Source organism: Pseudoliparis swirei, chromosome 18 (genome assembly GCF_029220125.1).
Source record: "Pseudoliparis swirei isolate HS2019 ecotype Mariana Trench chromosome 18, NWPU_hadal_v1, whole genome shotgun sequence".
Taxonomy (NCBI): domain Eukaryota; kingdom Metazoa; phylum Chordata; class Actinopteri; order Perciformes; family Liparidae; genus Pseudoliparis; species Pseudoliparis swirei.
The window spans coordinates 28,173,857-28,189,508 of NC_079405.1; the positions used below are offsets into that span (position 1 = coordinate 28,173,857).

Sequence of the window (15,652 nt, forward strand, 5' to 3'; positions counted from 1 at the left end):
AAGTTAAAATGAGCAAAAAAATACCTCATTCAAATGTATTTAGTTTACCTTTTATTAAGGATTATTTTTTGGGAAACAAAAACAGTAGAAAAGACAATAAAAGTAAACAAAGTCGTTATGTACACTGTACAAGAGAGTCACTTTAAATTAAGATCCAGTTGGTTCAGGCGACCTTTAACCTTTACACACGACGCCTTCAGGCACACAATTTGGTCTCTTTAAAAAAAAATCAAATACAAAAATAAGTAATTTGGCATGAATTAAGACAAAAAGGTTGGTGGGGTCACGGGTGCTCCGGCTGCTCTCGGACCGCCGGCATTTTCACATTTTAACAAACACGGAAAAAATATCCGACATGTTTTTGAGTTGCGTAACAACGCTAAAGAAAGAAAGAAAGGAACTTTTAAAAAAGCTCCACACCCCCGGCATAACTGTGTTAGACATGCAACGACTTCAAAGACACGCCAAATGTAGAAATAATGTGTTTTTTTTTAAAAAGGAAGAAAAAAAAGAATTTGTTTACGCATCCGTCTTGTGCTTTTTTTCTTCTTCTTCTTTTCTTTTTACATTCACAAACTCTGGAAGGTCTTTGAAGTCGTCTCGGCCGGCGCCGCACGTTGTTCTCATAAACGCCGGCTGCTCTCCACCTGCGTCCAATCGCCTGGATATCCAACGTATTATATCACAACTGCATCTCCGTCCTCCCGACGAGAAGGTCTCGCTTTGGTTGCCACGCCAACGACGGACAAAAGGACCATATTGTTCTTATTGTGAAATAGAAAAATAAACAACTTTACAAGAAATAGTATAAGTAGAGCAGGAATGTAGAATCCACAGGTAGAAACACCATAAACACTATCACAGATATTTAAGAGCCGTCCTGAGGGAAGAGGACTCTGAGTCTCAAACACAATCACTGATGCATCATGGGGGATGTGTGTCTGCTGAGGAAGAACTACAGAACGTCGACACTTTTAAGACGCACTTTCTCAAAGAGAGGGGAGGAAGGGAGGAGGAAAGGAGGAGGGACGGAGGAGGAAGAGGGGAGGAAGGGAGGAAGAGGGAGGAACGGAGGGGGAAAAGGGGAGAAAGGGAGGAGGAAAGGAGGGGAGGAAGGGAGGAAGAGGGGAGGAAGGGAGGAAGAGGGAGGAAAGGAGGAGAGAGAGCGGAGGAAGAGGGAGCAAGAGGGATGGAGGGAGGAGGAAGAGGAATGGAGGAGGAAGGGAGGAGGAAGAGGGAGGAAGGGAGGAGGAAGAGGGGAGAAAGGAAGGAGGGAGGAAGGGAGGAAGAAGAAGAAGAAGGGAGGTGGAAGAGGGGAGAAAGGGAGGAGGGAGGAAGAGGACACTTTTAAGACGCACGTGGTGAAGGAGTGACGGGGAGCTGAGGCTGTAACTGCTTTAAAGAAAAGACCCGAAACACATGAAACATGTGCGCCTCAGACTTCACCCAAAACAACAAGAAATAAAAGTAAAGATAAAAGAAGATGAGTGCCGGAGGTCCAACGGATGAATATTCACACACAGTGTTAAAAATAACAACAACAGGAAGTTGGATTGTTGGCCGCGTCTCGTCGCTCTTTTGTCGGATGACATCATCGCGGTGCGACGGACACCTGCACAACCTGCAGGGCCCTCTGAGAAAACCCGCGACCTTTCGACCCCGCCTTCAAGGTCACGGCAGGTCTGGTGTGTGTGTGTGTGAGGCTCCGTGAATCTGACCCTCGCCGTGTTTCCTCTCAACTTCTTCTCCAGAGGTTGAACCGAGGAGAACATCTGCTTCCAGTGTATGGCGGGGTGTGTGTGTGTGTGTGTGTGTGTGTGTGTGTGTGAGACACTCGGTTCACGGCAGCTGTCCTCAGAGAGAATCTGCTTCCTCTGTTTGTTTCCTTGATGAACGGAGAGAGAGAAGGAGAAAGATGTCACGACGCTTTAAAGAAAGTCGCCAAGAGTGTCTCAAACGAGACGCCTTACTTGTCAGAGGCCATGCCCCCCAGGCCTGCCGCCACGCCCCCCATGGACAGCGCCGCGATGGCGACGACGGCCTCGCCGTCCGAGTCTCGTCTCGGCCGCCGCCGTCTCTGCGCCTGCAGGTAGGAGAGATCGACGGAGGAGGACGAACCCTTCACGCTCTGCCAGTACTCACCTGCAGGGAGGAAGGGAGGAGGAAGAGGGGAGGAAGGGAGAGGAAGGAGGAGGAAGGGGGAAGGGAGGAGGAAGAGGGGAGGAAGGAAGAGGGAGCAAGAGGGAGGAAGGGAGGAGAGATTACTGAGCTCAGTTCTTGGTATTCTGCGTCTCCTCCAGGAGGTGAAGCGTCTGCGCTGCGTTATTTAAGACGTTTGATGTGAATATAAATATCGTGTCCCGTAAACAGCCGCGGGGAAATATCATGTTGATCGAGTCCCGTGACACGCAGTCCGTTCTCCAGGAGTCCCGTGACACGCAGTCCGTCCTCCAGGAGTCCCGTGACACGCAGTCCGTCCTCCAGGAGTCCCGTGACACGCAGTCCGTTCTCCAGGAGTCCCGTGACACGCAGTCCGTTCTCCAGGAGTCCCGTGACACGCAGTCCATCCTCCAGGAGTCCCGTGACACGCAGTCCGTTCTCCAGGAGTCCCGTGACACGCAGTCCGTTCTCCAGGAGTCCCGTGACACGCAGTCCGTCCTCCAGGAGTCCCGTGACACGCAGTCCGTCCTCCAGGAGTCCCGTGACACGCAGTCCGTTCTCCAGGAGTCCCGTGACACGCAGTCCGTCTCCAGGAGTCCGTGACACGCAGTCCGTTCTCCAGGAGTCCCGTGACACGCAGTCCGTTCTCCAGGAGTCCCGTGACACGCAGTCCGTCCTCCAGGAGTCTCGTGACACGCAGTCCGTTCTCCAGGAGTCCCGTGACACGCAGTCCGTCCTCCAGGAGTCCCGTGACACGCAGTCCGTTCTCCAGGAGTCTCGTGACACACAGTCCGTCCTCCAGGAGTCCCGTGACACGCAGTCCGTTCTCCAGGAGTCCCGTGACACGCAGTCCGTCCTTCAGGAGTCTCGTGACACGCAGTCCGTTCTCCAGGAGTCCCGTGACACGCAGTCCGTCCTCCAGGAGTCTCGTGACACGCAGTCCGTCCTCCAGGAGTCCCGTGACACGCAGTCCGTCCTCCAGGAGTCCCGTGACGTGACACGCAGTCCGTCCTCCAGGAGTCTCGTGACACGTGTCCGTCCAGGAGTCCCGTGACACGCAGTCCGCCTCCAGGAGTCCGTGACACGCAGTCCGGCCTCCAGGAGTCCCGTGACACGCAGTCCGTTCTCCAGGAGTCCCGTGACACACAGTCCGTCCTCCATGAGTCCCGTGACACGCAGTCCGTCCTCCAGGAGTCTCGTGACACGCAGTCCGTCCTCCAGGAGTCCCGTGACACGCAGTCCGTCCCGTGTTCCGCCGACGTGTCCACCGAGTGTGTTGCGTGTGTTTTCTGGTTTGTGCACGCCGCTTGCGTGGGTCTCACCCCGGGACCCCAGGACCCCACGTTAGTGGCTTAACATTCTTGTGGCTTTGCAAATATTTTTAATTAATCTAATTTGGTTGGGATAACATTTGTGCGCAATCAGGACGGGATGTAGAGAAGGTCGTGTGCCAGAGGAGTGTTTGAAGATAATTGGAGCCAGGGATGTTTGTGTGTGTGAGTGTGAGTGTGTGTGTGGGACAGTTGCAGGGAGGGATGGGGGACAGGGATGTGTGTGTGTGTGTGTGTGTGTGTGTGTGTGTGTGTGTGTGTGTTTGCGTGTGTTAGTGTGTGCGAGTGTGTTACAAAAAAATATAAATAAATATTTGTATCTTAAAATAAAACAATAGCAGCAGAAATAAAAGTGAATTGTTAAATAAGCTAAAAGTATTTGTAATCGCAGGTCAACGACATTAAAGAACTCTTCATGGTTCAGGTCTCACGGGTCCGGTTGGGGGTCTTGTGGTCTTGTGCAGTACTAACGGGTCAGGTTGCGGGTCTTGTGCAGTACTGGTTCAGGTCCGGTTCTCACCTTGGACCTGGACCACCCTCTGCAGCGACTGCACGGCGTTTGCACACGGCCTCCGGTCCAACACACCCATGGACAGCGGCTCCACCTGGACACCACCGAAGAAGAGAGGAACACACTGTGTAAACACACACATGCACTACACACACACACGCACACACAGCTCACCTCCCTGCCCAGCAGGGCGCTCACGCAGGCCTCGGAGGCGTCGCAGATGGCCGTGAGGTCGTGGCCCCCCTCCAGAGCCAGGACCACCCGGCCCCCGGCCAGAGACATGAGCTGCCGGGTCAGGAAGCCGAAACCTGGGAGCAGATCACACACACACACACACACACACACACACACACACACACACACACACACACACACACACACACACACACACACACACACACACACACACACACACACACACACACAGAATCTTTAACCCTTTAACCCCTACAAGAGTCATGAAGGTGAATCCTAAACTTTGTATTTAGCTCCGCCCACTTCTGGTTGCAAGAATGCCAAAAGGCCAAACAGTTGAACCTCCAATCCAACAGTGTGTGTGTGTTTGTGTGTGTCAATGTGTGGTTTGTGTGTGTGTGTTTGATGGCTGCAGGGAGGGATGGGAGACAGGGATATGTGTGTGTCCGTGTGTGTGTCTCCATGTTTGAGTGTGTGTGTCCGTGTGTGTGGTGAGTGTGTATGTGGGTGTGAAAGACTGTGTGTATGTTTGAGTGTGTGTCCGTGTGTGTGTTTTTGTGTGTGTCCGTGCGTGTGTAAGTGTGTGCCAGTGTGTGTCCGTGTGTGTGTACGTGTGTGCCTTTGTGTGTGTGTGTGTGTGTGTGTGTGTGTGTGTCTTACACTTGGCCGTGACCTCGTAGCCTCCCAGTGACGACGCGTGTCCTTCCACCGCGTCGAAGCCGGCGGACACCAGCACGACGTCGGGGGAGAACTGGTGGGCGATGGGCATCACCACGGCCCTGAGGAAGAGGAGGAGGAGGAGGAGGAGGAGGAGCATGTTCAGGCCCTATGGCGTTCAACTAATCTCGAAGAATCCCGCTTAGTTTGGCGAGATAGTCTTAAAACATATAAGAAGGCCCTCCGTAATGCCAGAGCAGCCTATTACTCATCAGTAATAGAAAAAAATAAAAACAACCCCAGGTTTCTCTTCAGCACTGTAGCCAGGCTGACAGAGAGTCACAGCTCTGTGGAGCCGAGCATTCCTATAAACCTCAGTGGTAATGACTTTATGAACTTCTTTAATGAAAAGATTTTAACTATTAGGGACAAGATTAATAATCTCTTGCCCATAACCAGTGCCAATCTGTCCTCAAGTGGAATGGCCTTGGAAACCGCTGTATGCCCTGGTGTATATTTGGAGGGCTTTTCTCCCATCAACCGTGACCAATTATCTTCAACGGTTTCTACTTCGAACACGTCTACCTGTCTCTTGGACCCAATCCCGACGAGGCTGCTTAAAGACGTTTTGCCTTTAATTGGCAGCTCTCTATTAGATATTATCAATGTGTCTCTGCTAACAGGCCACGTACCACACTCCTTCAAAGTGGCTGTTATTAAACCTCTCCTGAAGAAGCCCACTCTGGATCCAGAGGTGTTGGCTAACTACAGACCGATCTCTAACCTCCCCTTCCTCTCCAAGATCCTTGAGAAAGTGGTCGCAAATCAGTTGTGCGACTTTCTACATCATAATAGTTTATTTGAGAAATTTCAATCAGGATTTAGAAAACACCACAGCACCGAGACGGCACTGGTGAAAATTACAAATGACCTCTAAAATGGCGCTGTGCCAACGGCTGCTTGTTTCAGTAGTGGCGTTTTGCTTTTATTTTATTGTCTTTTTTTGCACTTTTCCTCTCTTTTTCTTTTTCTTTTCTTTCACGTTTGTCTTAGTTACGGTCGGACACTGGACCATAACTACTTTTTTCGATAATTCTACTGTGGCTTTTGTTCACTTTGTCGTGAGTATCGGAGAGCCACAGCAAAACAATGACTGGGACCGTCGTCTACTCGCGTGCTCAGCTGATCGCGCTGTGCAGGCCGAAGCTTCTGCCTGGAGAAAGACCTGTGATCCCGCTGGAGCTACGGAGAAGGGCTCGCGGCTGCAGATCGGGTGTCAAGCGGAGGGCTAAAACGAGGAGATACAAACCCTCGGTACCGTCGATCATAACGGGGAACGTGAGGTCTTTGGCGAATAAGACGGATGAGCTTGGCGCGCTGGTAATGTCTGAGAGGATCTTCCGTGAGAGCAGTCTCTTGTGCTTCACTGAGACGTGGCTGCACGCGGACTATCCGGATCACAGCGCGTCTTTGCCCGGCTTCAGGACTGTTCGGGCTGACAGAGACGCTACACAGAGCGGTAAGAAGAGGCGGGATCGCTGTTTATGTGAATGAGCGGTGGTGCCATCCGGACCATGTGTGCGTGAAGGGCGCTTCTGTAGCGAACATTGAACTGTTGGCCGTGGGGATGCGCCCGTACTATTTGCCGAGAGAGTTCACGTCCGCCATTGTGGTTGTCGTGTACGTGCCGCCATCAGCTGACGCTGAGGAAGCTGTGGACACCATCCACTCCACTGTGTCTGCTCTGCTGAATCATCAGCCTGGAGGATTCATGGCTATCACTGGTGACTTTAACCACACCACACTGGATAAAGCTCTGCCAACCTTCCATCAATACATAGACTGCCCAACAAGGAACAATAAAACTCTGGACTTGCTGTATGCTAATACTAAGGACGCATACAGCGCCACTGCCCTTCCCCCCCTCGGCAGGTCTGATCATGACCTGGTCCGGCTGACACCCAGGTATGTTCCTCTGGTGAAGAGGCTGCGGTGACCACCAGGACTGTGAGGAGGTGGTCTCTGGAGGCTAACGACGCTCTACAGGACTGCTTGAGTCAACGGACTGGGATGTGTTGTGTGGACCGCACGGGAGGACATCAACAGTATGACCGACTGCATCACGGAATACATCAAGTTCTGTGAACACACCACCATCCCATCACGGACTGTGCGCTGCTTCCCCAACAACAAGCCCTGGATCACCAGGGACCTGAAGGCGCTTCTTAACATGAAGAAAGCTGCTTTCAGGTCTGGAGACAGGGATGAGCTGAGGAGAGCCCAGCGTAACCTAAAGGTGAAGCTCAGGAGGCAAGGACTCCTACAGGAGGAAGCTGGAGGCCAAACTCCAGCTGAACAACACTAAGGAGGTGTGGTCTGGCATGAAGCAGATAACTGGCTTCAAGGTGGGAGGGAGACAGCCAGGGGCTCCTGGAGAGGGCCAACGAGCTGAACTGTTTTTCAATAGGTTCAGTTCACAGCCCTCCTGTCTCCTCCACACATAACACCTCCCAAACACCTGCCCTCTGTCCCCCTGCTGAGCTGCACATCCACCGAGCCCTCAATAACAATGGGCTCCTCCCCCCCCCCTCTCTCTGTGACGACTGACCAGGTGAGAAGACAGCTGGAGAAACTACACCAGCGCAGAGCTGAAGGTCCTGATGGCATCAGCCCCAGGGTCCTAAAGACCTGCGCCACCCAGCTGTCTGGTGTCCTGCAGCACCTCTTCACCCTCAGCCTGAGGCTGGGGGAAGTCCCGGTGCTGTGGAAGACGTCGTGCCTGGTCCCTGTCCCAAAGAAGTCAACACCATCTGGCCTCAACGACTACCGACCGGTCGCCCTCACCTCCCATGTGATGAAGGTGCTGGAGAGGCTGGTCTTGGCCCACCTCCGGCCGCAGGTGAAATCGTCGTTGGACACTCTGCAATTTGCTTACCAGCCTCATGTGGGAGTGGACGCGCCATCATCTACCTGCTGCGAGCTCAGTCGCACCTGGATGGAACCGGTGTCTCTGTGAGAGTCACTTTCTTTGACTTCTCCAGTGCATTTAACACCATCCAGCCACTGCTGCTGAGTGAGAAGCTGCGGTGGCGGTGTGGCGCGTCCACCATCTCCTGGATCACTGACTACCTCACAGGCAGACCACAGTTTGTCAGAATGGGCGTGTGCTGTCTGGAACGGTGGTCAGTGATGTTGGAGCCCACAGGGAACTGTTCTATCTCCTTCCTCTTCACCCTGTACACCAGTGACTTCCAGTACAACACGGAGTCATGCCATCTGCAGAAGTACTCTGATGATTCTGCAGTGGTCGGGTGTATTAGGGATGGACGGGAGGAGGAGTACAGGGCAGTGGTGAGTGACTTTGTAAAGTGGGCGATGAGAACCACCTGCGGCTGAACGTGGCCAAGACCAGAGAGATGGTGGTGGACTTCAGGAGGAAGGCGACAGCTCCTACACCTCTGAGTGTCCTGGGAGTGGGCGTGGACATGGTGGAGGAGTACAAGTACCTGGGCGTCTCCATCGACAGCCGACTGAACTGGAAGGCCAACATCAACGCTGTGTACAAGAAGGGATGAGTCGACTCTTTTCCTGAGAAAGCTTGATCCTTCAACGTGTGCAGCAAGATGCTGGAGTTATTCTACCAGTCGGTTGTGGCCAGTGTGCTGCACTTTGCCATTGTCTGCTGGGGAGCAGCATCGGGCCGGTGACACCAGCCGTCTCAACAAACTGGTTAGGAAGGCTGGCTCCATCATCGGCTGCCAGCTGGAGCACCTGGAACAGGTGGTGGGGAGGAGGTCGTTGAAGAAACTGGTGTCCATATTGGACAACCCGGACCACCCTCTCCACCACCTCCTACAGGGACAGAGGAGTACTTTCTCCAGACGTCTCCTCACGCTCCGCTGCCACAAGGACAGATACAGGAGAACATTCCTGCCGACGGCTATGAGGCTCTACAACAGTTCACCTCTTGCCAGATCACCCTAACCCTTCTTATATTTTGTGTTTTGTTTTTTTATTCTTGTGTGTTGCTGCTACTGTCTCGACAAATTTCCCCTTGGGGAGTAATAAAGTATATATCTATCTATCTATCTATCTATCTAATGGCAGCAGATAAAGGACTCCTCTCTGTGCTGGTCTTGTTAGACCTTAGTGCTGCATTCGACACCATTGACCATGACATCCTGTTACAGAGACTGGAGCAGTTGATTGGCATTTCAGGCACGGCACTAATTTGGTTTAAATCCTACTTATCAGATCGATCTCAGTTTGTATTTGTAAACGATGACGCCTCGATAACCACCAACGTTAATCACGGAGTTCCACAAGGTTCTGTGCTTGGACCAATTTTATTTACCTTATACATGCTTCCTTTGGGCAATATTATCAGGAAACACTCCATAAACTTTCATTGTTATGCAGATGATACTCAACTATATTTATCGATAAAACCAGAGGAGAGCAACCAACTCGGTAAAATTCAAGCATGTCTTAAAGACATAAAACATGGATGACCTGCAACTTCTTGATGTTAAACTCAGACAAAACCAAGTAATTTTAATCGGCCCTGAGCACCTCAGAGATCAATTATCTGGTGATGTGGATTCTGTAGACGGCATTGCCCTGGCATCCAACACCACTGTAAAGAATCTTGGCGTTATCTTTGATCGGGACTTGTCCTTTAACTCCCACGTAAAGCAAATCTCAAGGACTGCATTCTTTCATCTACGTAATATTTCAAAATCAGGCACATCTTGTCTCAAAAGATGCAGAAAAATTGGTTCACGTTCGTTACTTGAGACTGGATTACTGCAACTCCTTATTATCAGGCTGCTCTAATAAATCTCTTAGGTCCCTCCAGTTGATCCAGAATGCTGCAGCTCGTGTTCTCACTAAAACTAAGAAAAGAGATCACATCACTCCTGCACTAGCTGCTCTGCACTGGCTTCCAGTAAAATCAAGAATCACTTTTAAAATTCTTCTCTTAACCTACAAAGCCTTGATTGGTGATGCTCCATCATATCTTAAGGAGCTTGTAGTACCATATTGCCCACTAGAGAGCTACGCTCACTAAATGCGGGACTACTTGTAGTTCCTAGAGTCTTAGACAGTAGAATGGGAGCCAGAGCCTTTAGTTATCAAGCTCCTCTTTTATGGAACCAGCTTCCACCTTCAGTCCGGGAGGCAGACACAGTCACCTCGTTTAAGAGTAGACTTAAGACCTTCCTCTTTGACAGAGCTTATAGTTAGGGCTGAATCAGGTTCACCTGGTCCAGCCCCTTGATATGCTGCTATAGGCTTATAGATGCCGGGGGACGTTTTAGGATGCACTGAGTACCTATCTCCTCTTTTTTTCTCTCCTTAAGGATGAATTTTCATCTCTCAATAACACGTTACTAACTCTGCTTTCTCTTCCGGAGTCCTTTTGACTTCACGTCTCATGGGGTCATCGGACCCTATGAGACGGCATAGATCCTATCTGCCTGATGGATCATCGAGGTCTGGGTCGTGGAATTCCTGCTCCTGACTGCGCCACTGTCCTGTTGAGACTCCGCCCACTGTTGAGACTCCGCCCTCCTCCTCCCCACCGCCATCTGCCTGATGGATCGTGGAGGTCTCCATCGTGGAATATGCCTACTATGAACTATTCATACACTCTGTCATATTCATTGAATGTATTTAAACTCTAAATCTGTCCTTCTGTACACATTACATCTATTGCATCTGTCCATCCTGGAGAGGGATCCTCCTCTGTTGCTCTCCTGCAGGTTTCTTCCCTTTTTTTTCCCCTGAAGGGTTATTTGGGAGTTTTTCCTGGTCCGATGTGAGGTTTTGGGGCAGGGATGTCTATGTGTACAGATTGTAAAGCACTCCGAGACAAATTTGTAATTTGTGAAATTGGGCTATACAAATAAACTGAATTGAATTGAAATTCTCTGGATTAGATGTATAATGGTAATCATATTTTCAACAGGTGTTTATAGTTAGTGTATATAATGTAATAATATAATAATGTGAGGAAGTCATCGAGGGATTGATTTAACGTCCTGGTAGAATGAATACGATGAGTTTATGTAATAAACTGAATATTAAGTTTATGTCATAAACTGAATATTAAGTTGCTTGTAAAGTAAAAAAAAGAAGAAAAAACATCAACAAACTGCAAAGCTCAGATTTGCGACTGGAATCAAAAAAAGACTTTCTCTTCTTCTTGGAAACATTTAGACTCCGTTGTAAAACATTTTTTATTTTTATGAAAGATAAATTATCGAAGGCCGCCGCGTTCCGAGCGCTTTGATCTCAGCTCTCGTGGCGCCAGGAGGCGGAGCCACAGCTCCCAGGTGTGAATGTGTGTGACTGTTTGAATTCAATGTGAAAGAAAAGAGAAGCACGGCGTAGAGAAGCTTCACCGGAGAACAAGAAGAACAAGAAGAAGAGAGAAGAACAAGAAGAATAGAGAAGAACAAGAAGAAGAAGAAAAAGAAGAACAAGAAGAAGAACAAGAAGACCCAGAAGAAGAGAGGGATGTCTGCAGGTGGAGGAGCGATGGAGGAGTCAACAACACGTGGACGGAGACGTACTGTACGCTCAGGGGAGGCCTCCACGCTCTCCTCCTCCTCCTCCACGCTCTCCTCCTCCTTCACGCTCTCCTCCTCCTCCACGCTCTCCTCCTCCTTCACGCTCTCCTCCTCCTCCTCGCTTCCTCTCCCGCTGCCAGTTATTTAGCAAGACCGTACGGCCCATGCCGCGTTTGATTCTCTCCCTCCCTCCCTCCCTCCCTCCCTCCCAGCGGCGGTTCAAAGGCGTCCGTGTGCGTCTGGTTCTTATTAGGAGCTCGTTCCTCTTCTCACGTCACTGACAGCCAGCCATCTGGGATCCATTGGGCCTAATTACGCCGCCTTTGGATTCCCTAACAATGCACCCCCCACTTCTTCTTCTTCTTCTCTTCTCCTCTCTCTCTCTCTCTCTTTTTGTCATTTCGTCAGTAGCCTGCCGAGAAAACGCTCCTGAGATACGGCGTGCACGCCCACGTACATGCACGCTACTCACAGGAAGTCAAATATATATATACATATAGAGGCACTTATTATGCTTTAAAGCTACGTGTGCAGAGCTTTAAAACGACCTTTAAATTCTGACCACTTGAGTAATCTCAACACATCCGAGTCTCCACCACAACGCACCCCCCCCCCCCACCCCGTCACTAACACGTCAACGGTTCTCCGTTCCATCCAAAGAGGAACGCTCAGATTTTGGCCCACGCCGTCGTATTCAAACTGAATTATGAAAATGGGCACGAGTCGAGGCCCTCAACCGCGTAAACATGGATTCACGATGCGTTAAATTTAGCCTGCGGAGAGAGTTATGCATTTATTTGCGCCCAAGTTAATCTGAAAAGTTTGCCTCCTTGTTCCCGACTGCCTCGTCGCATCTCCTCCACTAGGTGGCGCTATGACCAGAATTCAAAATGATCATGTGGATGTCTTGAGGGTCAGGATGTCATGACATATGGAGCAGATTACATCATGTATGGTTAAAACAACGTGCATTTTCATGGAAAATTGTGTTATTTGCCGGTGCGCCGCCCGCACATAGTTTAATATTTTTTCAATATTTTAAACAATTTTCACTGCAGAGGTCTCAAGATCATATGGGCGAAGTTTGGAATGAATCGGGTTAAGTCTCTAGGAGGAGTTGACCGTTTTACAACCGCTCGAAACGTGAAAAAGGCAAAAAATGCAGATATTGAGGGATTAATTGCAGCGCCCCCTAGTGTTTAAATATTACGAAACAACGTGAGTACGTTTAGGGATGCCATGTGGACGTAGGATAGCAATTTGGTGAGGATAGGCCAGGTGACTTTGAAGTTATGTTGCTGAGTAAAGTGGCCAAAATGACGTTTTTCTGGTGGAATGTGTCGCCTTCATTGGGTCAGCTGACGTGACGGAGGTCCGCCGGGTGGACGGGACGGGGCTCGGACCACCGGACCACCTGGGCCAAGCTTCTCCGGGACGGTACAGAACTGGGAGGAGGTTCTACACATGAGAACACTTGCCATTCCCCAAAACCGGAGGAAAGAAAATACCCAAAAGCCAGACGGCCGCTCAGGAAGAGCTCAGCCGTTAGTTAATGAGCATCCAGACTCCATAAACTCTGGACTTAGTGTTTCTGAGCTCGCCCTTTTTTTGTGTGCGCCTATTGATTTTACCGGTACGGCTCAGCTCATTAGCATCCGGCCCTTGACGAGGGGCCCACCCACTGTGATCGCTGCGTGCGGGATCCCACATAATAACGCAGGTGGTTCTGCTGTGGAACCGGAGGAGAGAGCGTAACGTCGTGGTCAAACCGCGTCATCGCGAGAGGGCGTCGACGTCCATTAGTGCCGAGAATGTGAGGAATCAGAAGTGTAACTCACATGAGGGACTACAGGAAGTCCAGAGAACGAGATCCAACGCCACAGAATGATGTCATGAATATACACCCGAGTGTTGACCTCCAGGGCTTCAACCACCACGAGGAAAACGTGACACGAAACACTAGAATATCATAAGAATAATATAAGAATATAATAATAATATAATAATGTGCTTTTCTTGATGACGTAACTCACCTCGACACTGAGACGGCCTACAGTGAGCTTTTTGTAAATGATTGACAGGTAGATTTCTGACGTGAACGTGGAGAAGCAAGAAGTAGGGGGCGTGGCTAGTTGAGAATTAGGGGGCGTGGCTAGTTGTTAAGTAGAGGGCGTGGCTAGTTGATAATTAGGTGGTGTAGCTAGTTGAGAAGTAGAGGGCGTGGCTAATTGAGAAAGGCTAGTTGAGAAGTAGGGAGCGTGGCTAGTTGAGAAGGGCTAGTTGAGAAGTAGAGGGCGTGGCTAGTTGAGAAGTAGGGGGCGTGGCTAGTTGAGAAGTAGAGGGCGTGGCTAGTTGAGCGTGGCTAGTTGACAAGTAGGGGGCGTGGCTAGTTGAGAAGTAGAGGGCATGGCTAGTTGAGAAGTAGGGGGCGTGACTAGTTGAGAAGTAGGGGGCGTGACTAGTTGATAAGTAGAGGGCGTGGCTAGTTGAGAAGTAGAGGGCGTGGCTAGTTGAGCATGGCTAGTTGACAAGTAGGGGGCGTGGGTAGTTGAGAAGTAGGGGGTGTGGCTAGTTGAGAAGTAGAGGGCGTGGCTCGTTGAGCGTGGCTAGTTGACAAGTAGGGGGCGTGGCTAGTTGAGAAGTAGAGGGCATGGCTAGTTGAGAAGTAGAGGGCATGGCTAGTTGAGAAGTAGGGGGCGTGGCTAGTTGAGAAGTAGAGGGCTTGGCTAGTTGAGAAGTAGAGGGCATGGCTAGTTGAGAAGTAGGGGGCATGGCTAGTTGAGAAGTAGGGGGCGTGGCTAATACAGACTTGAGGTTGAGAGTAACTCTTGTACCTGAACGCAGCCAGGTACTCTGCATCCCCCATCGGAGGGTTCAAACCACCGGTCCATCCCACGTTAACGTTGAAGCCCTCGCCCGCACCTGCACCCACCTGGATGGAGGGAGAGAGAGAGAGAGAGGGGGGGAGAGAGATAGAGGGAGAGAAACAGGGGAGAGAGAGGGGAGGGAGAGAAAGAGAGATGAGAGAGAGAGGGGAGAGAAGAGAGAGAGAGATAGAGGAGAGAGAGAGAGGGGGGAGAGAGAGAGAGGGGAGAGAGAGAGAGAGAGAGAGAGGGGAGAGAGAGAGAGAGAGAGGGGAGAGAGAGAGAGAGAGAGAGAGAATGTAAAGACAGTTAAAACACGATGACAGATTTGTGTCAGATTATCATGACGAAGAAGAAGAAGACGAGCGTTGACCCGACGGAGGACGACCTCTGAACACCAGGAAGTGATTAGAGCCACATGTGGGGCGCAGGGCCGTTAAATCAACGCCCCCCCCCCCCCCCCCGTTTGATTCTGATGCAATTTGTCAAGCGGCGTATAAATCAAGTCGGGGCCACATGAGGGCTCCACCCGCCGCTCCGCCCGGTTTTATTCATAAGCTGAAAATATATATTGCGTATAACTGGAAGTCTGCGTTAAGTTTCCTCGGTTACGTACGTTCAGTTCGCGTATATACGACGTGTCGAATAAACATCGTAAACTAGCATTTATGTTTTACGGCGTACTGTAAATAATTGCGGTGGAGGGGATTTTATTTACTGTATTAAGATTGACGTGGGCTTTTTCCCCCCAAAAATGCCGGGCCGGGTTGACCTCACATATATATAATTTTTTTTTGAGGGGGGGCAAATTCCTGCCGGTCTCTTTGTAGTCCCGCTAGCACCAGTTAGCCCTCAAAGCTATCAGTCAATGTGTCAGTGTGGAGACGGTGATTGACACGCTGCTGGCAGCGAGGCGTGGTAATTTCCTTTGTGCGTGTGCGTGTGTGTGCGTGTGCGTGCGTGTGTGTGTGTGTGTGCGTGTGTGTGTGTGAGAGGATGTTTGAAAGAATGCTGATGAGCATCACAGAGCGTCTGTCTCTATTCTTCTCTCGGTGAACGGGATGTTCACAGGGAAAACGAAAAACACATGAGGCCTCCTGTCCTCTGCCAACTGGTAATGTACCCATGTGCACACGCACACACACACACACACACACACACACACACAAGTGCTCTCTGCACTCCTCTTCTGTCCTCTTCTTCTCTTTCATGTTTCCAGAGTTGCTGGACCGGATTAGGGCCGTCGCTGGTTTTCCGTGTGGCGCTCGGCGCTATGACATCACAGCCCTTCGCCCCGTGGCGTGTTATATACCTACACGGGGGGGGGGGGGGGGGTTTACCACACAACTCAACAAGAGG

General features: G+C 50.6%; 1 protein-coding gene across 4 annotated transcripts in view; it reads right to left on the reverse strand.

Annotated features, from left to right (window-relative positions):
- Positions 1 to 24: 24 nt before the first annotated feature.
- The window catches only part of LOC130209081 (histone deacetylase 7-like), a 34,400-nt gene continuing 18,772 nt past the window's right edge, over positions 25 to 15,652 (reverse strand). For 3 of the 4 annotated variants that reach the window (XM_056438626.1, XM_056438627.1, XM_056438628.1), the window contains 6 exons: positions 14,264 to 14,361; positions 4,858 to 4,976; positions 4,177 to 4,310; positions 4,012 to 4,096; positions 1,971 to 2,142; positions 25 to 1,885 (listed from right to left, as the gene is read on the reverse strand). In XM_056438626.1, the coding sequence (XP_056294601.1) occupies positions 1,855 to 1,885; positions 1,971 to 2,142; positions 4,012 to 4,096; positions 4,177 to 4,310; positions 4,858 to 4,976; positions 14,264 to 14,361 (639 nt within the window). In that variant the 3' untranslated portion in view covers positions 25 to 1,854. Of the gene's footprint in view, positions 1,886 to 1,970; positions 2,143 to 4,011; positions 4,097 to 4,176; positions 4,311 to 4,857; positions 4,977 to 13,267; positions 13,389 to 14,263; positions 14,362 to 15,652 lie in introns of those variants that run through there. The other variant, XM_056438629.1, reaches the window with a different exon arrangement.